Here is an 18020-nt window from a genome sequence, read left to right as displayed (position 1 = left end):
TGAGTCACCACCGGTGCGGCGGGGTCCAGCCGGGGCGGTGCGGGGCACACGCGTGTGCACGCGGGACGCGCGCGGCCCCCCACCGCGCGCGCGCGCGCGCGCGCACGCACGCACACACACACGCGCACGCGCGCGTGGCGGCAGCAGCAGGGACCCGCGGGGCGGTGCTGCCACCTCCCCTTTAAGAGGCGCGGCCGCATTCCTGCCCGCCGACAGGCGGCGCGGGGCCCTTAAAGGGGCCGTGTCATCCCCCCCCCCCCCCGCCCTGACCCGGGGCCGCGAGTTCGCGTCCCGACCCGGCCCACTTCCGCCTGCGGGGCCTGGGCCGCGCCGCTGCCATGGTAACGGGAGCGGACCGGGGGGGCGCCGGACCGGGGGGGGCAAGTTTGGGGTCCCCTTGGAGACGTCTGGGGTCCCCATGGCGTGGTCCCGGCCCGGGGGGAGGTTTGGGGTCCCCGCGGTGGGCAGGGCCTCTGCCGTGGGGCCCTCGGGGTCTGCCCCGGCCCCGGCGGTGGGGGGCCCGGTAACGGGGAAGGAGCGGGGACCCCCCAGGCCCTGAGGGCAGCAGGGCACCCCCTGAGCGGCTCCCCGCCCCCCCGCAGGCCAGCCGCCTCCAGAAGCTGTTCGGGGCCGACGGGGACCTGGCGGACGAGGTGAGGGACGGGGCAGCGCCGGGGCCACCACCGGGCCGGGCCCCCCACCGCCCCGCGGGGGTGCCGGTAACTCGTTTCTTGCCCTTGGCTTTAATCCCCAGGGGCCATCGGGGCTTCAGGGCTGGTGGCCCCGTGGGTGGCTCTGGGGACACAGGACGGGGCTGTCTGGCTGCCCGCTGCCTTCTCCTCCCGCAGGATTTCCTCTCCGCCGTGGAGGACGCAGAGAACCAGTTCGTGGTCCCCAGGCGTGTGTCCCCCGGCGGTGGCCCGCTCCCTCCCAGCGTGCTGTCCCCAGCCCCCGGCCTGCAGCCCCTCCACCTGCCGGGACCCCGGCTCGGTCATCGCTCCGGTAAACCCCCCGGCCTGCGACCCCTTGCCGGGCAGGGGGAGCAGCCCGTGGGCTACCAGGGACCCCCAGCAGCCCCCCAGGATGAGCTGGACAACGACCTCTTCCTGGCCGCCTGTATGGAGCTGGAGGGCCCCGAGCTGCCGGCGGGGGACAGTGCTGCCCGGCCACCCCCCAGGCAGTGGGAGAAGCCCCCACGCACGCAGACAGGGCAGGAGAGCCCCCAGGAATGGGTGACCCCCAAGAAGCTGCGGGTGGGAGAGGAGCTGGTCTCCCCTGGCCCCAGGGGGGCAGAGGGCAGGCAGGACCCCCTGCCCACCCCACCGGCAGCTCCTGCTCCCAAGCTGGTGCTGCAGCCCAGCGCAGACGGTACCTGCACCGCCGGGCCCCCCACCCCCCTGGGAAAGCCGGGTGGCTCCTGGGGCTCCGTCCCCACTCCCAGGGGTCCAGCCCCGAGGCCTTTCCAAGTGTCCCCATGCCAGCCAGGAGCGAGCAGCTCCTCTGCAGGGCCACAGGTGCCCCGGCAGAGCTGCCCCCTGCCCCGGCTGCGCCCCGTGCCCCCAGCCAACTCTCCGGCCTTGATGAGCTGTGTGGAGCCCCCGCCGAGGCAGCCACCCCGGCCAGCCCCAGGCAACCTGCAGACACCTGTGGTCACCAACCACCTCGTGCAGCTGGTGACGGCGGCCAGCAAAACCCCCCGGGCTGCTCCCTGTCTCCCACCGCAGGGAAAGACTCGACGGTTCCCGGGGCCTGCTGGGATCCTGCCCCAGCAGGTGAGTGCAGGGGATGGGATGGGATGGGATGGGATTGGAGCAGCTGGTGAGGAGATGCGAAACCCCAGGGCAGCCTCTGAGCCTCCCCTGCGTGCCCTGTGACGTCTCTTTCTCTCTCCTGTCAGCACGCTGGGAATCTCCTGGAGGAGATCCTCGTTTCTGCTCCCCAAACTCCAGCTCACGGGGCTGTGGCGAAGCCGCGGATGGAGGTAACCCTGTGCTCTGGTGCAGATCTGGATATGAATCCCAGGCACTGCTGCGGGCAGTCCCCGAGGCCGCAGCTTTCAGAGGGTGATGCTGGAAGGGGATGTGGTGGCTCGGCTCTGGGCTGGTGACCACTGTTGTCCTGTGACTCCAGGGACTACCCAGCTCCTCTCCTCCCACGGAAGAGGATTTTGGGAAGGGCCCCTGGCTTGCCATGAAGACGGAGCTGGGGCTGGACGAGAGGGACCCCAGCTGCTTCCTCAGGACCTACAGCGTGGTCATGGTCCTGCGGAAGGTGAGAGAGGCTCCGGGTGAGGGCACTGGCCCCAGGGACTCATCTTCCCGGCTCTCCCCTCGCCCCTTGGAGCTGTTTCCAGGGCCGGGCAGCAGTGTGGGAAGGGGGCTGAGCTGGGCTGACTGCAGACATCCCGTTGGCCCTGCGGGTCTGCCCTTGCGGGCATCGGTGTGACGAGGGTCTTGGTGTGCAGGCAGCCTTGAAGCAGCTCCCGAAGAACAAGGTCCCCAGCATGGCCGTAATGATCAAGGCCCTGACCAGGACCAACGTTGACGCTGGTGCCGTGTTCAGGGACCCAACCGGTAAGCGCGGCTGTGTCCGTACCTGGGTCGGGCTGGGGCTCCTGGCCATCGCTCCCCGTGGCTAACGGGTCCTCCTCATCCGCAGGAGAGATGCAGGGCACAGTGCATCGCCTGCTGCTGGAAGAGAGGCAGAGTGAGCTCAAGCCCGGCTCGGTGCTGCTCCTGAAGCAGGTAGGAGACGCAGAGGCAGATCTCCGGCAGCAGCAAGGCGTTTGGGGCCATTTCTGCCACGGGCACCACTAACCCACGGTCACTGGGCTCGCATCGTGGGGGAACGGGACGAGGGGCTCCTCCAGCTCCTCCCCAGGCTGTGTCCGGTGGCGCCGGCAGAAGCCGGAGCTCCGTGTCTGACCCACCGCTCTGTCCTTGCAGGTGGGCGTCTTCTCCCCGTCCCACCGTAACCACTACCTCAACGTTACCCCCAACAACCTGCTCAAGATCTACCCGCCAGAGCCCGAGGGCAGCTTCTCGCAGCCGTCACCAGCGCAGCGGGAGGTGAGGGAGGGCACTGGGGATGCTGGGACCCCCCGAGGGTGTTACCAGGGGGTCTGGGTTGCGGGGGACCCCCGAGAGCAACTGAGGAGAAAGGGGAGGCTTGGGAGGGACAGGTAAATCCTCCTGTGGTCCTCAACAATTCATCTCTGCTGGGTTTTGCAGGTCCCTGCCCAGGCTGGGCTACTCCAGGACCACCCTGCACAGCCCCCCTGGGGGGACGGGGGACGAGGGAGGACGGGCAGCTACAGCACAGAGCAGTCTCCTGGAGGCTTCTCCCTGCACCCGCGGAGCCTCGAGCCCAGGCGAGAAGAGCCGGTGGGAGCTGACAGCTGCGACATGGGTGAGTTGGACCCGCTCTGGGTGGGGAGAAAAAGCTCGATGTCCCGCAAAAAACCGGTCCCGGGGCTGGGCAGTGGCTCCTCTCCCCGTAATGTCAAAGGGGGTCTCGTCCCACCCGTCCCCGGTACGTGGAGTCTGTTCCTCCTCTACACACAGGTAAAACTCGTGCGTTTCCTCCTCCCTTGCCCATGCAGATGACCTGGACGGGCTCCTGGGAGAGCTGCCTGAGGATTTCTTCTCCGCTCCAGCCCAAGCTGACTGGTGCTGACCTGGGGGAGCTGCGGCACAGCCGTGGGGCCGGGGAAACGGTTACTGCTGGCACGGCCTGGGCTGCACCGCGGCCCGGTGAGGAGGCCGAGCAAGCAGGCGACGCACCGGCTGCCCGCCTGCTCCTTTCTCTGTCTGTTTGTTCTGGAGCCGAGAGCTGGGGGACCCGGGGAGTCCCAGGTGGACATGGCCTCTCTCCGGGCGGGCTGGCCCCTCTCGGCTCCCAAACCTGCATTAAAGGGCTGTTGTGTCCCTGCTTCGCCCCGTCTGCTCGTGTGTCCCCATCCCCTCTGCCAGCACGGCCAGCGGTGCCCCTCTGTCCCCTCTGCTGAGCCGCAGCACCCCAAACCCTTCCCCTGTGGGGGTCCCTGCTCCTCCCCTGGCATCAGGTGCCATTTCCCCCCCTCCCAGGGCTCTTGTGCAGCCCCAGCCCTGCAGGGTTGGGGGGTACCGGGGCCCAGCCCGGCCGCATGGGGCCATCCCCATTGCGCACCCACCAACAGGTTAAACTCCCCGGCAGCCCCGCGTGACTGTTTACCACCCCGGGGGAGTTATTTATAGGGCGGCCTGGCTTGGGCTCTTGATTCAGCATTTGTGTGTGGGGCACAGCCCTATTTATAACCCCCACCCAGACGCTGCAAGCAGCTCACTGCTCCCCCCCCCCCAGCCTCCCCCTGCCCATCCCGGGGTGCCCATGGCCCAGGAAACCTTCGCCTTCACCTCCTCTGCCCTGCGCTCGCTTCGGCTCCAGCGGGAACTACTGGAGCAGGAGGATCGCCGGCGGGCCCTGGCTCGGGAATCGGCCACGCGCCGGTTCCTGTCGGCTAGCCCCCGGCCCCCCCCGGCTCCCTCCCGGCGGCCCCAGTACTGCCGGGACCCCGCCGTCCACAACGCCCTGTACGCCGGGGACCTCCTGCGCGTCAAGAGCATCTTTAAGGATGAGACCACCACGAACCTGGTCATAGAGACGGTCAGCGAGGAGCTGGTGTGGTCACCCGAGCAGGGTACGGGGCTGGGGGGTCCCTTCCCTTCCCTGCTGGGCCCCCTGCAAAATAACGGGGGGAGCGGGGGGGGGGTGAGGATGCAGCTCCATGGGGGCTGGGGGGAGCTGGCTGCTCTCTTTGGGGGTGGGACTTCCCTGGGAAAGGGGGGGTGACCCCGGGTTTGCCCCTCCTGGGGCTCTTCCTGGGTGGGGGGATGCTGGGGTGCACAACCACCCCCCTGGGCTACGGGTGGGTGCAGGGAGGTCCTGTGCAGGGTGAGGGGTGGGTGGGCGGGCCTGGGGCAGCCCCCACGTGCCCCCCGGCTGACGCCTCCCCCTCCGGCAGGGCTGTGGGTGCTGAGCCCCCGCCGGCAGCAGACCTCGGCGCTGCGCATCGCCGCCGGCCGCGGCTACGGCGACTGTGCCCGGCACCTGCTGCTGCGGGGGGCGGAGGTGGACGCGGTGGTGGGGGGCCGGGCCCCCCTGCACGACAGCGCGGCCGCCCCCCGCCCCGACTGCGCCCGCCTGCTCCTGGCCTTCGGGGCCGACCCCAACCTGCTCAGCGCCGAGGGCTCAGCCCCGCTGCACCTCTGCACCGCGCCCGACAGCCTCCCGTACGCCCCGCCCCTTCTCATCTGCGTGCCAGGCCCCGCCCCTTCTCATCTGCGTGCCAGGCCCCGCCCCTCCTCATCTGCGTGCCAGGCCCCGCCCCTCCTCATCTGCGTGCCAGGCCCTGCCCCTCCTCATCTGCGTGCCAGGCCCCGCCCCCTCATCTGCATGCCAGGCCCCGCCCTGACCGAGGTTCCCCCCTGCGCTGCATGGCAGGCACTGGCCAAGGGCTGGGCTCATCTGCATACCAGGCTCCGCCCACATAACCAACCTCATCTGCATGCTAAGCCCCACCCACCCTCACCTGCTAACGAAGCCCCACCCACACAGCCCCCCTCATCTGCATGCCAGGCTCCACCCCCACCACCTACAACCCCTTAGAGCTGAGCCCCACTCTCACCCCGGGCCAAGCCCCGCCCCTCCCCAGGGCTCCCCGTGGGACCCCACAGTGCAGCCCCCGGGGGGGGGGGCACAGGGGTCTCTGGGGGGGGGTCCCCAGCCCCGGCTCACCCCTGTGCTGTCGTCCCCCCCCCGCTGCCCCCAGGTGCGCGGAGCTGCTGCTGGCACACGGGGCGCGGGTGAACCTGGGCACGCGGGACCGGCAGCTGACGGCCCTGCACGTGGCGGCGCGGCAGGGGCTGGTGGCCCACGTGGAGCTGTACCTGCGGCACGGTGCCGACCCCGCCCGCCGCAGCCGCCAGGGCGAGACCCCCCTCAACGCCGCCTGCGCCGCCGCCGAGCGCCCCGAGGACGCCGAGCGCTACTACCGGGTGGCTGAACAGCTGCTGGCGGCCGGCGCCGACCCGGGGGCTGCCGGCCGCAAGGACCACACGCCGCTGCACAACGCCTGCGGTAACGGGCAGCCCCGGCTGGTGCGGCTGCTGCTGCGCCACGGGGCCGATGCCACCGTCCCCAACTGCGCCGGCTACACCCCCATGGACTGCGCCCTCCACGCCGTCGAGGAGTACCGGCACCATCGCCCCGAGGAAACCATCGCCCTCCTCCTTGACCATGGCGCCGGCCCCGTCCACCCCAAGGTGGGCACTCAGAGGGGCGCTGGGGGGGGGGGTGTGACGGGGGGTGCGGCGGTGTGTCCCCCCCGGTGACACGTCTCCGTCGGCAGATGCTCAAGTTCTGCTGCCGGCACCCCCCGGCGCTGGAGGTGGTGCTCAACGCCTACGACCGCATCCCCCCCGCCGAGAGCTGGGTGGAGGCCGTGCCCCCGGAGCTGTGGGAGGTAAGAGGGTGCCCGGGCGCGTCCCCCCCCCAGCCCCAGCTCGCTCACCCCTGTGTCTGTCCCCCCTCTCCAGGAGCACCGGGAGTTCTACGCCTCGGCGCAGCGCATGGCGGGCCAGCCGCGGCGGCTGCAGCACCTGGCCCGCTGTGCCGTTCGGCGACACCTGGGCGCCCGCTGCCACGCCGCCGTCCCCAAGCTGTCCCTGCCGCCCGCCCTGCGCCGCTACCTGCAGCTGCCCCTCGAGGGACTCATCGCCTGAGGGCACCCCCGGGCCCCCCCACCGGCAGCGGCCTCCGGGACGGGAGCGCCCAGGGGCCCGTGTCCGCCCAGGCACCCCGGGGGGGAATAAAGGACGCGGCAGAGGTGGCTCTCGGGGCGTCTCCTTCCCCGCGGGGACCGGCAGAGGCACCGCGCCGGGCGGGACGGGGGGGGCTGGGGGGGGGGGGCACAGGCCGGGGGGGACGGGACAGGCCCCGGGGACGCGCGAGGCACGCGAGGCCCCGCCCCACGCCGTGGCCCCGCCCATCAGCTCCGCCCGAGGCCACGCCCCCTTCCGCTCAACCCGGAGGCGGGGCCCTCGCGCTCCGCCTTCCCGCCCACCCCCTCCCTCATACGCCATCACCGCGCGCCGGGCCACGCCTTGTGGGCGTGGGGCGACAGCGAGGCCGTGACGCATTGCGTGCGCGCCCGCGGCCCTCTCCCTCCCTCCGTCCCCGCGGCGGCGGTGTGTGACGTCTGACGTGTGACGTGTGACGTGGCGCTTCCGGCGGGCGGCGGGACGCGGTGAGTGCGGGCGGGGCCGGGCCGGGCACCCCCCCCCCCCCCCCCCGGGACCCCCGGACCCTCCCCTGCCCCCGCCCGGCGAGGGGCGGCCGGGACCGGCGGTGACCGGGCTTCTCGCGCTTCTCGCCCCGCTGGCGCCGTCGCTCTGTTCCCTTGCGGGAGCGGGGCCGGCGCTCGGGGGGGTGGCGTGACCCCCGCTGGGACCGAGGCGCTTCGGGAGCCCAGCGGCCCCGGCCCCGGCCCGGCAGGGAAGGCGCGGCCCGCCGGGCTGTGATTGCCCCGTGTGGGAAGCGCCAGCAGCGTCCTGCTGCCCGCGGGGCCCGGGCCCTTCCTCCTCCTCCTCCCCCTCCGTGTCCCGAGGAAATCCCCCGCCCGCCCCTGGCTGCCCCGGGCCCTGCCCCGCGGGTGTCGCCCCGTCCCCGGCTCTCGCCGGTTCGGTGCCTCGGTAACAGAAAGGCAGCGCCGGCGGCAAACGCCTCTCCCTTCCCCGCAGCCCTCCGCGCCCTCGGAGCAGCAGCGGGATTTGCTCGAAGGCCGAACGCGACCGCGAAGAGGCCCCGGGGGGCTGCGCTGCCGCCGCACGGCCGGTTCGCCCCGGGCACGGCGGCTTCGTGGGGGAGTTGAGCCGGGACAGAAGCCGCCGGGCTGAGGAGGGGGGCGGGGGGGGGGAGCCCCGGCTCCTCCGTCCCGTTCCGGAGATGGAGCCCCCCACCGCCACCCTCATCCGAGGGGTGGGGGACGAGGTGACGGCGGTGGCCGGCGTGGCGGTGCTGGTCCTGGCGCTGGTCCTGGCCTGGCTGTCCACCTACGTGGCTGACAGCAGCAACCAGCTCTTGGGAACGATCGTCGCGGCAGGGGACACGGCCATCATCCGGCTCGGCCGCGTGGAGCGGTACATGGGGACGGCGGGGGCGGCCGAAGCCCCGGACCCCCCCAGGGTCCCCGAAAACGCAGAGGAGAAAACAGAAGAGGAAGGGGGGGCGGCGTCAGGGCCGGTGGCGGAGCAGGGGGCCGGCAGCAGCCCCCCCGACCCCGGCCTGGAGCGGCTGCTGGACATCCGGAGCTCGCCCAAATGGACCCCGGCCGCTGAGCCCAGCGCCCCGGGGGGGCCGCCTGCTGCGGGGGACGACGACCTGTGCTCCGGCCTCATCAAGATCCGGTTCAAATTCCTCAACGACACGGAGGAGGTGGCTGTGGTGCGGCCCGAGGACACCGTGGGGGGGCTCAAGAGGTGAGTCCCGAGGGAGAGGGGGACACGAGGGAGCGCTGCCTGGTTGCCAACCCCCCCCAGGTTCTTTTCCCCCTTGTACAACCCGCGCCCTCCCCACCATCCTGCCAGAGGGCGGTGGAAGGTTTTCATCCGTTCTCACTGTGCCGCTACCCCCAGGTTAGGGATCCCTCCAGAAATAATGAGGTGTTGCCGATTTTAAAACAACGAGTTTGAAAGACAAGACGGCGCGCAGTGGCAGTGCCATCACCGTCCCTCTGAGCCAGGACCCTCCTCAGTTTTGTGATGGGGGGGGGGGTGTCCCCCAGCCCCAGGTCACTTGAGGCGTGAGCCCCTCCCTGACCCTTCCCTCCCTCCGCAGCAAGTGTTTCCCGGGCCAGGAGAGCCAGATGAAATTCATCTATCGCGGGCAGCTGCTGCAGGACCAGGGGCGGACGCTGCGCTCGCTCCACATCACCGACAACTGCGTCATCCACTGCCACCGCTCCCGGAGTGCCGCTGCCACCACGCTGCCCGACCCCGGCACCGCCCCCCCTGACAGCAGCGGCCTCCCCTTCAGTGCAGGGAACCTGATGGTCCCCGCTGTCATGGTGGTACTGGCGGTCGTCTGGTATTTCCGCATCAACTACCGGCAGCTCTTCACCGCCCCGGCCACCGTCTCCTTGATCGGCGTCACCGTCCTGTTCAGCTTCCTGGCGTTCGGGATGTACGGACAGTAGGGACACGACCTGTGCCACGGCCCACCCCCCCCAGCCTGGGAGCGCGGCACTCGGCCAGGCGCTGCTTTCTTCACCGTGGGGTTACGGTGACCAGAGCCAGCACGGTGGGAGCTTGGCGTGTCCTTCCCAGTCTGTGCTGGACTTTGTCCCCCCACGAAGGAGCTGTGCTCCCCCCAGCCACTGTCCTCCCCGCCCCCAGCCCCATGCAGCGCTCTGGGGAGGAGCCGGCCCTGGGGCAGGATCTGGGCCTGGCGGGTACGAGCCTGGGCCCTGCACCGGAACGGGCTGCGGCTTCCTGCCAGGGACTTTTGAAAGCGAATAAAAGGTGTAACGTCAGGCTGAGCAGTCGCCTTCCTGCCCGGGGAGGGGCGGCTGTGGCAAAACCACGGCCCTGGCTCAGCCCTGCTGCCTTCCCCAGGTGTTTAAAAAAAAAAAAAAAAAAAGAAAAAAAACACTCCCACAAGCAGATTTGGGTAAATCAAATGGTGGGAGTCACAATGGCCCTGCTTAATTAAACCACGTAATTAAGCAGGGTGCTGGCACCGCACAGCAGCCGTGAGCCGCAGATACCAAGTCAAGATGCAGTTTTATTTACAGGGGCAGCCACAACCCCCTCACGGACACACAGACCTCACAACGGCTCAACTACCCGGACGGGACGGCGAAGGTGCGCGAAACACGAGTCTCGAGCCCAGGAGGGCCTGGGGGGGGAAGGACAGGGCACAATCCATGCCCCCCACCCCAGCCCTGTTACGCCCCTTGGACCCCAAATTGCAGCCCCTCTCCCGCAGCTGGAGGGGTGTGAGTTGTCCACACCGGTCACCATGCCCTCCCCAGGCGGGCGGGGGGGGGGGGGGGGCAGGGTGGTCCCCCCCGTGTTTCTGGGTGCCTGGACCCCCACCCCGGGGCACGCGAAGGCCAGCTCGGCGTGCTCCCCTGGCCAGCCCTCCCCACCTTCCGCCCCCCCCCCCCCCCCCCCCAAGCCACACTGGGTGCTACCACCAACCACAGCAAGGGGGTGGGGGGTGGGGCCCCCCCAGCAGTTTGGGGTGCCCAGGGCTCCATGAGGACCCCACCTGCCCCCGCTGGCTCCAGCCCCAGCACTCGCCTTTAGCAGCAGTTTTAGAACAATAGTGAATCCAGAGTCGAGAGCACCATAATTCCTGAGCCCCACCACCGCGACTGGACGCACCATGGCAGCACGGGGGGGGGGGCAGGAGCAGCACCCCCCCAGACACTACAGCCAAACTTGGGGTGTCAGACAGCTGGCGGGGGGGAGGGGGATACAATGGAGGGGGCTGAGCCACCCCTGCGATGGGAAACAGCTTGGGGGGATCACCGGGCTGCAGGGGAGCTGGATTCGGCATGAGGGTCCCGTCCTCCCCCGGCCTGCACGACGGGGGCTGGTCCTGGGCCCCCCCCCCTCCCCCCAGCCAAAGACCAGAGCCCATGGGGTTACAAACACCAGCCAGAGCTGTTGGGGGGTCCCAAAAGACACCGCCCCCCCCCCGCCTGCAGCAGCAGGTCCCCAGCATGTGGGGATGCAGAGCCTGGGAATGTGGGGGCGGGGGGGGGGGCTCTGCCTCAGAGCTGGGCTGCGTCCCATGTCCCCCCCCCAGTTCACTCTGTGGCCACAGGGGTCCGGCGCGTTTCCCGGCCCTGCCAAGCACACGGGGTGTCCCCAGCAGGGCAGAGACCTGAGGGAAGGTCACAGCACTCCCCCGGCCCTGCGCGCCCCCCCCCAAACAGCTCCACACACAAAGGATGCAGCATGCAGCCCCCCGCCCCCCCCCCCAAGGCCTGTGCCAGCCCTGCACAGGCAGTGCCAGGCCCCAAACACCCCCCAGCAGCCAAATCCAGCTGGTTACAGCTGTTCCGGGGTGTGGGGGTCCCCACTTGTCCCCTCTGAGCAGGGAGGAGCCCCCTCTCAACGTGCTGCCCCCGTCCTGAGCCAGCCCGACCAGCGAGCGCCGGCATGGGGAGGGGGAGCAGCCCCTGGGGGTTGCTGTACCCCCCTCACCCAGTTCCAGACCCCCCCCCCCCCCGGGGGCCCAGCTGCGCTCCCCGCCCCGCTGGGGTAAGGGGCTCTGGAGGAGCGAGTGTGGGAGGGGGCACAGCTGGTTTTTGGGGGGGCAGTGGGAAGGGAGAGGGGGTTGTGCCTCCAAGCCCCGATGGGAGCCCCCACGTACAAAAACTGTCACAGAATAAATAGAGGCACCGGGGTGGGGGGAGGAAGGGGGGCACTAATGGGGGCTCCTAAATCTTGTGTGTGTCCCCCCCGCTCCCCACAGCGATGGCCAAAGTCCTCCATCCTCCGTGTCCCAGGTACCCGCTCAGTGTCTGACGCGTAGGGCTGCCCCGGCCCGTGTCCGTCCGTCTGTCCGTCCCCCTCCTCAGTTGATGTCGTCGTAGATGCTGGGGGTGTGGGGCGCGGGGGGTTTGGGCTTCTTCTTCTTGCTGGAGCCGAGCCCCGGGGCACCGCTCACCAACCCCAAGTGCGGCTTCTTCTTCTTCGTCTTGCGGGACTCCGAGTTGTTTGTACCTTGCGGGGGGAAGGGGATGGGGGCGTTGGGAAACAGCTGGGCCAGCAGGAGCCCCCCCCAAACCAGAGAGGATTTCCCTCCCCATCACCAATTCATAGTCAGGAAAATATACCCCAAAACTAGGGGACGCTCCCTCCCACCCAGGTGGGTGACAAGATACAGCAGCAGATGCTGCAGGGGCTCTTCGAGGTGGTTTGGATTACCGCCGTCGGTCTGTCCCGTCTCGTGCTGGGGAGATGCCAGAACACCCAGTTCTGCCCCGTGGGGGGGTCTGTGGATCTGCCCCCACCCCCAAACACTCACTGGCTTTCGAGGAGGCCGAGTCGGAGGGCGAGATGTCGGAGGAGCCGTCCCACTGCAGCCGGCTCATGATGGTCTGGCTCTCCGCCACCTCGAAGCTGTCGTTCTCCACGCTGCCCTCTGCCTCGGGCAGGGACCTGGGCAGAGGTGTTACGGGGGTCCCCTGCCCCCAGGAGCCCGCGGCGCTGCACCCCTCGACACAAGGGAGGCACCAGGGGCTCCAGCTCCCCGGGACCCGGCTGGGTTGCACACCCCAATCCCAGCCCTCCAAGCCTCCCCAGAGGTGTCCCTGTCCCCGTTCCCACCCTTGCTGGGGACCTGGGTGCCCCGTGCAGCCCCCCGAGCCTCCGTTCACACTGGGTGGCACAGTGCCGCAGTCCTGGGACCTTTCGGACCCCGCGTGTACGTGCGCGTGCATGTGTGCGCTCACTTACGCAGAGGGTCCGAGGAGGTAAACCCGGACGGATCTCCGCTGCTCATCTGTGTGCTGGGGACACCGCAGGGACCTGACGGAGGAGTCACGGGGCTGAGTCAGGCATTTTGCCATGCGTCCCCCCCAGCTCCCACGGGGAGCCAGGCACCCTGGGGACCCCCCAAAGCCCCCCGCGGCCCTACGCCAGGACGTTCTCACCTGGTGCACATCTTCTTGGTGTGCTCGGAGATGACCCCGCATTGCTGGGGAGAGAAGGGACGGGTGAGCGGGCGGAGAGGCGGCCACACAGCCCCCAGGCTGTGCTCCACTGTGATGGCCCTGGGGACCCCAACCTCCCAGCGCTGCCCTGTCCCCCCAGACAGACCAGTTCCACCACCCCAGGCCACCATGTCCCCCAGGACCGGGGCTTTCTGCCCAGTGGGGTGCAGGGCTTCTCCAGGGGAAGACGCACATCCCTGTCACCGGGTTCAGATCACCACCGTCCCCATTCCCAGCCTGGAAGCCAGACAGAGCTGAGCCAGGACAGATCCTGGGAGAGCCGGTCCCCGTGCACCCCGTCCAGCTTGGGACGGGGCTCCTCTGCGCCCGTCAGCACCTCCCAAGGCCACGCACCGTGGTGAGCAGCGTCCGCAGCTCCTCGGGGCCCAGCGTCTCGTAGTTGATCCCCGCCGAGTTGCTGTACTGTGGGGGGGGGGGGGGGGGGCAGAGAGCGGCGTCAGGGACAAAACGGGCCAGGGCCGTCCCGGGGACACAGGAGGGAGCGGGCGCCATCTCCCACCGCCCTGGGCTCACCTTGAAGGGATCGGGGTTCCCACCGATCTCGCCTGCAAGACAAGAGGGGTGAGGAGGGGTGAGGGGGGGTGAGGAGGGGTGAGGGGGGGTCCCTGCCCGCCGCCCGGCCCCCACGTGCCCCCAGCCCCACCCAGGCAGATCCTGGTCCCCGAACAAGCTCCACCCACCGCGGTTACCCCGCCCCCCCGATAACCCACCCCACCCCTTGTGCGCATCACCGCAAACCCCGCCCCCACGCCCCGCCCCCCTCCCCACGCCCCGCCCCCTCACCATTTTTGTGTTTGAGGGCCTTGGACCTGCGGGGCGAGTTGGGGTTCTGCAACGAGAGTGGGGCGTTGGGGGCAGCGAGCCCCGTGTCACACCCCCCCGCCCCGGGCCCCTCCCCAGCAGCTCCCCACTGCCCCGGCCCCTCACCTTATCCGATTTCCTCTTCTTTGCTACAGGGAGAGACAGAGAAGGGACGACTTTTACCTTTTCTGCTGGATTTAGCCCCAGGTGCTGCAGCAGCGGCTGCCAGCCCACCTTCCACCCCTGCTGCCGCGACGCTCCCCTCCCCGGGGACGGGACGGGGCAGTCGGGGACCCCCACAGCACTGGGGTTCAAGGGCCACGGGGCAGCCGGGACGTGTCCCCCCCACCCCTCACGGGGGGGCCAGGGACCCCCAGCCGAGCTGGCACCCCTCCCCCCGTCCCCCCACCTTTCTTCTCGGAGCCGTAGGACCAGTCGTTGTCGTTGATGTCATCGTTGTCCTCCTGGTCGCTCTCCGACTTGTTCATGTTGTTGCTGCTTGCGATCCTGCACGGGGAGGGGAGGAAGGTCAAGGACCCGCAGCCGGGATCCGTCCCGCGCCCTCCCCGGCACCCCAGGATCCGTCCCGCACCCCACCAGCTCCGCTGTGCCCACCCCAAACAGTCCCAGCCCCAGATCCAAGACGGGGTCCCCAGCAGCCACCAAGGGAAGGGGGGACAGAGGAGCCAGGATTCCCGGTTTGTTTTTCTGGGAAGGAAGGAAGCAGTGGGATAGAGCAAGAGGAGCTGGAGGGGGAACTCCAGGTTAGGGGGCAAGGACACGCACCCCCACAATGAAAAGCAAGGAGCGGGGAGAGCCCCGACACCCCGTTTCCATCCCAGACTCATCAGCCCTGAGACGGGAGTGCCCAAACCCTCTGCACCCCCCACCGAGAAGAGACACAGCCCCACAGCCTCAGTCCCCCCTTGTGCCTCGGTTTCCCCACACGGGGGGGGATCGTGGGAGCCTCCAGCCCGGCTTTTGGGGGGACACGCTCACCTCCGGTTGGCGATGCGGCTGCTGTTGCGGCCCATGCCCAGGCACTTCTCCAGGTGGGGGGCGAAGCGGGAGGCGGCGATGCTGCGGCTGCAGTTGGGGCACACGCACTCCTTGTTCTTCCACTGGTTGTAGACCTGCCCGAAGATGTCCACGCCGGGCTGGTCCACGATCTCTGCGGGAGGCACATGCGTCAGCCCCCCCGAGACCTCCCTCTGCTGTGGGGGCGACACCGCCTGTGCCCCCCAGCTCCGGTGCTTTGCTCTGGGGGGGTTCCTTGGACCGCCAGTCCCTTCCCAGACCCCCAGCTTGGCTTTGGGGCCTGAAACCAGCAGCAGCGCAGCCAGGGGGGGTCTCTGCTCCCCCCTTCCCACCGTGCTCCCCCAGGGCAGAGCGCCACACCTTGGGGTGGCATTTCTGGGGTTCAGCTCACCCCGGGGGGGACACGAAATGGCTCCTCTGGGACAGGCTGGTCACATCCCAGCAGCACCAGCACTGCCGAGGGAGGACACTTGGACCACCGCGTGTTTAATCCTCCTCGGCACCGCTTGTGCCGAAATCCCTACGCGCGGGGACGACCGATATCCCCCAGAACTTCGCTGCGGCTTTTCACGGTGCGAGACGCTCGCCGTGCCCCCATTGCCATCGTCACCCCATCCCTGGGGCGCTCACCGAAGTCCTTCATGCTGTCGGGGTCTGTGTCGTCCAGGAAGAAGTAGCCGCACTTGACGGCCCGGTGGACTTCGAAGCAGAGGCCCAGGCAGGCATCTTCCACCAGGTCCGTGTAGATCTCATGCGCGATGGCCTGGGGCGAGGGAGGGGCTGTTAGAGACAGGAGGGAGGTGGGCGCCATGGGGGGGACAGACGGACAGCCTGGGGGGCCGCTCACCTCCAGTTTGCTGTTATCCAGGCCAGACAAAGACATATCCTCCATTTTCATTTGCAACTGCTCGCGGAGAAGTCACGCCGAACGCTCATAGCACAGGACGCGCGGGGGTCTTGCTGTGGGGGGGCAGGAGCCATGCTGGTACCTCACCTGTGGCCAGCAGACCCCCCCCACCTCCCTCGCCCCCCACCCAGCCAAAATCCCACCTCACACCCTGGGGAGCAGGCTGACCCCAAGACCTCCGGGGTGTCTCCGAGCCCTAAGGGGCACAGTCCCGGGTTAAACCCCCCAGGAATGGCTAGGGGTGGGCATGGGGGTCCCCCAGCCTGACACTGACCCCCCCCACCAGGGTAGGTGAAGGGGAGATGGGGAAGGGTCCCGGGTTTAGATCCGCTGCCTGGCCCCCGCCCCGGTGCCTTCGTCAGGATAAGCGAGGCCTCTCCCTGCCAGCCACCATGGGGGGGGGGGGACACACGTCCCCTGGGCCCAAATGCCAGCCTCCCCCCGCCCAGGGCCATGCCCGGCTGTCACCAAGGTGTCAGGCTCCCCAGAAGCACCCCCCCACACCCCAGCATTGTCTCTGGATTGCAGGTGGGCACAGGGGACTCGGGGTGCCCCCCCCCGCAGAGGAGCAGTGGGTTTTGCTGCATCACCCTCCCTTGAAGCCAATGGAGAGAGGGGGCAGGATGGGGACCACCGTGTGTGTCCCCCCAAAGAGGGCATCCTGGACCCCCTCCCCAACGGCAGCTTAAAAGAGGGGGAGCCCCAAACTCACACCAGCGCTGCTGCCAGCACCCACAAACGGTGGGTACTGGTGAGTACTGGTGAGTACTGGCCAGTGGCTGGCATCCCCCGGTTGCCATGGAGGGGGGGTTCCGACCCAACCACTGGGATGGGGGGGGGGGTGTCTCTGTACCCCCAGCCCCGCACCCCAGCACCCGCTTCCGGGCCTGGCCCGGGGATTTCTTCCCTCCGCCGCGGAAAGAGGAAACACCGGCTGCAGCAGCTCAGGCTTGCGCCGTCCTCACCCCACGGGATGTTTCCTCCCGGACCCCCCCGGCCCCCCCGGGTTAGGAGGCCGGTGTGGTGCAGGCAGGACCCGAGGGGGGGTGGGGGGGCGCTGCCTGGTGCTGCCCAGCCCCCCCCCCCGCTGCAGGCAGGGCCCGGAGCAGCCAAACAAAAGGGACGCGGGCACCCAGCTGCGGGGGGGGGCTGCACAAAGCTGGGGGGGCGGCTGCACCCTGCTTGGCCCCCCCGGGGCGGTGCCAGCCTGGGGGGCGATGCCAGCCCTGGGGGGGGGGACACGGGGCTGAGGAACCCCTGCAGGAGCCGGGTGCTGCGCCAGGGCTTGGGGCGGGGGGGGGGGGCGACAGGGGAGCGGGCAGGGGGTCCCAGGGCCTGGGGGTCCCTCACGGGGCGGGGGGGGGGGGGGGGGGGGGTCGCGGCGGATCTGCTGGGGCCGGGGGACCCAGAGGGGGCTCCGGGGAGGGGGGTGGGGGGCACCCGCAGGGCGGGGCGGCCCCGGGGAGGGCCCCGGCGGATCGGGGATCCCTGCGGGCCGGGAAGGCCCAAAGCAGCGCGGGGCGGGGCGGGGGGAGGGGGGGGGGCCGGGGGCCGCCGGGCGGGGTCAGCGGGCCCCTCTGCGGTGCTGCAGGGCCCCACGGCGGAACGGAGCCCCGGGAGCGGGAGCTCCGGGCCGGGCAGGCCGGGAGGGGCCTGTCGATCACTCACCGGCGCGGAGGGCCCGTCAGGGCCGGGCCGGGTCAGCGCCCCCCGCCGCTCCGCCGCGGGGCCCGGCGGCGGCTCGCCATGCTCGGCGGCAGCGCCGCCCGCCCTCCCGGGGCCGGGGCCGGGGCCGGAGCCGGAGCCGGAGCCGGAGCCGGGGCCGGGGCCGGGGCCGGGGCCGGGGCCGGGGCCGGGGCCGGGGCCGGGGCCGGGCCGGGGCGGGAGCGGTGCGCGGGAGCGGGCGGGCCGGGCCTGGCGCTCCCTCCGCCCGGCGGCGGCGGCCCGAGGCGGCGGGGGGGGGGGGGGGGGGGGGGGGGGGGGAAGAGGGGCGGGCCGTACGCGCGCCGGGTGCGGCGCCCCGCCCCCACCTCCGCCACCAATAGGGAGGCGCCGTGCGGGGCGCAGCCAATGGGAGCGACCCTCGCCGCCGCCACCGCGCGGGGCCGGCACCTTGTCGGAGTGCGCCGGGCGCCGGGGCGGGGCGGGAAGAGGGGGCGGGCACAGAGAGGGGTGTGGCCAGCGGGGGCGGGGCCAGGGACGGGGCGGGGCCAGGGACGGGGCGGGGCCAGGGACCCTCCCTGCGGGCTCCCCCCGGACCCCCCCGGACCCCATCCCAGGGATCCGCCCCCTTCCCCGGGATTCCCCACCCCTGGGGATCCCCCATCCCTATGGGACCCCCATGCCCAGGGACCCCCCCCATGCCCTGGGATCCGCCCCCTTCCCAGGGACCCCCCCCCCCCGGATCCCCCCCCAGGGATCCCCCCCCCCCCGATCCCCCCTCCGTGATTCCCACAGATCCCCCACATCCGCAACAGGGCGGGGGGA

General features: G+C 70.7%; 4 protein-coding genes across 5 annotated transcripts; 3 read left to right on the top strand and 1 right to left on the bottom strand.

Moving 5' to 3' along the window:
- Positions 1-240: 240 nt before the first annotated feature.
- On the top strand, positions 241-3933 carry HROB (homologous recombination factor with OB-fold). Its single transcript, XM_054801474.1, has 10 exons — positions 241-341; positions 603-653; positions 849-1772; positions 1898-1981; positions 2131-2271; positions 2465-2573; positions 2659-2744; positions 2946-3068; positions 3231-3408; positions 3602-3933. The coding sequence occupies exons 1-10, from the start codon at positions 339-341 to the stop codon at positions 3673-3675; spliced, it is 1773 nt and encodes a 590-aa protein (XP_054657449.1). The 5' UTR covers positions 241-338; the 3' UTR covers positions 3676-3933.
- A 390-nt stretch (positions 3934-4323) lies between these two features.
- ASB16 (ankyrin repeat and SOCS box containing 16) lies at positions 4324-6870 on the top strand. Its single transcript, XM_054801664.1, has 5 exons — positions 4324-4678; positions 5003-5270; positions 5810-6302; positions 6389-6502; positions 6576-6870. The coding sequence occupies exons 1-5, from the start codon at positions 4369-4371 to the stop codon at positions 6759-6761; spliced, it is 1371 nt and encodes a 456-aa protein (XP_054657639.1). The 5' UTR covers positions 4324-4368; the 3' UTR covers positions 6762-6870.
- Positions 6871-7155: 285 nt separating this feature from the next.
- Positions 7156-9568, top strand: TMUB2 (transmembrane and ubiquitin like domain containing 2). 2 transcript variants are annotated; one of them, XM_054801771.1, is made up of 3 exons: positions 7156-7285; positions 7779-8516; positions 8875-9568. In XM_054801771.1, exons 2-3 carry the CDS (start codon positions 7984-7986, stop codon positions 9230-9232), a joined length of 891 nt encoding a protein of 296 aa, XP_054657746.1. In that variant the 5' UTR covers positions 7156-7285; positions 7779-7983; the 3' UTR covers positions 9233-9568. The 2 variants fall into 2 exon arrangements, with proteins under 2 accessions (XP_054657746.1, XP_054657745.1); XM_054801770.1 differs by lacking the exon at positions 7156-7285 and having other exon boundaries at positions 7373-8516.
- A 231-nt stretch (positions 9569-9799) lies between these two features.
- ATXN7L3 (ataxin 7 like 3) lies at positions 9800-17479 on the bottom strand. The gene is made up of 13 exons (XM_054801769.1): positions 17202-17479; positions 15474-15586; positions 15257-15389; positions 14588-14759; positions 13998-14095; positions 13715-13737; positions 13571-13616; positions 13301-13332; positions 13121-13189; positions 12707-12750; positions 12510-12581; positions 12079-12212; positions 9800-11774 (listed from the first exon to the last, which is right to left on the bottom strand). Exons 2-13 carry the CDS (start codon positions 15522-15524, stop codon positions 11626-11628), a joined length of 1023 nt encoding a protein of 340 aa, XP_054657744.1. The 5' UTR covers positions 15525-15586; positions 17202-17479; the 3' UTR covers positions 9800-11625.
- Positions 17480-18020: the final 541 nt, after the last annotated feature.

Source organism: Grus americana, chromosome 22, assembly GCF_028858705.1.
Source record: "Grus americana isolate bGruAme1 chromosome 22, bGruAme1.mat, whole genome shotgun sequence".
Taxonomy (NCBI): domain Eukaryota; kingdom Metazoa; phylum Chordata; class Aves; order Gruiformes; family Gruidae; genus Grus; species Grus americana.
This window is presented reverse-complemented; position numbering and strand designations above follow the sequence as displayed.

Coding starts and splice junctions, on each gene's coding strand:
- ATXN7L3 (XM_054801769.1), bottom strand. CDS start 15,524: ATGAAAATGGAGGATATGTCTTTGTCTGGCCTGGATAACAGCAAACTG. Junction 15,390..15,473: donor TGGATAACAGCAAACTGGAG/GTGAGCGGCCCC, acceptor CCCTCGCCCCAG/GCCATCGCGCATGAGATCTA. Junction 13,190..13,300: donor GGAACCCCGATCCCTTCAAG/GTGAGCCCAGGG, acceptor CCCCCCCCACAG/TACAGCAACTCGGCGGGGAT.
- HROB (XM_054801474.1), top strand. Junction 1,773..1,897: donor CTGGGATCCTGCCCCAGCAG/GTGAGTGCAGGG, acceptor CTCTCCTGTCAG/CACGCTGGGAATCTCCTGGA. Junction 2,745..2,945: donor CGGTGCTGCTCCTGAAGCAG/GTAGGAGACGCA, acceptor CTGTCCTTGCAG/GTGGGCGTCTTCTCCCCGTC.
- TMUB2 (XM_054801771.1), top strand. CDS start 7,984: ATGGAGCCCCCCACCGCCACCCTCATCCGAGGGGTGGGGGACGAGGTG. Junction 8,517..8,874: donor ACCGTGGGGGGGCTCAAGAG/GTGAGTCCCGAG, acceptor CTCCCTCCGCAG/CAAGTGTTTCCCGGGCCAGG.
- ASB16 (XM_054801664.1), top strand. CDS start 4,369: ATGGCCCAGGAAACCTTCGCCTTCACCTCCTCTGCCCTGCGCTCGCTT. Junction 4,679..5,002: donor GGTGTGGTCACCCGAGCAGG/GTACGGGGCTGG, acceptor CCCCTCCGGCAG/GGCTGTGGGTGCTGAGCCCC. Junction 6,503..6,575: donor TGCCCCCGGAGCTGTGGGAG/GTAAGAGGGTGC, acceptor CCCCCTCTCCAG/GAGCACCGGGAGTTCTACGC.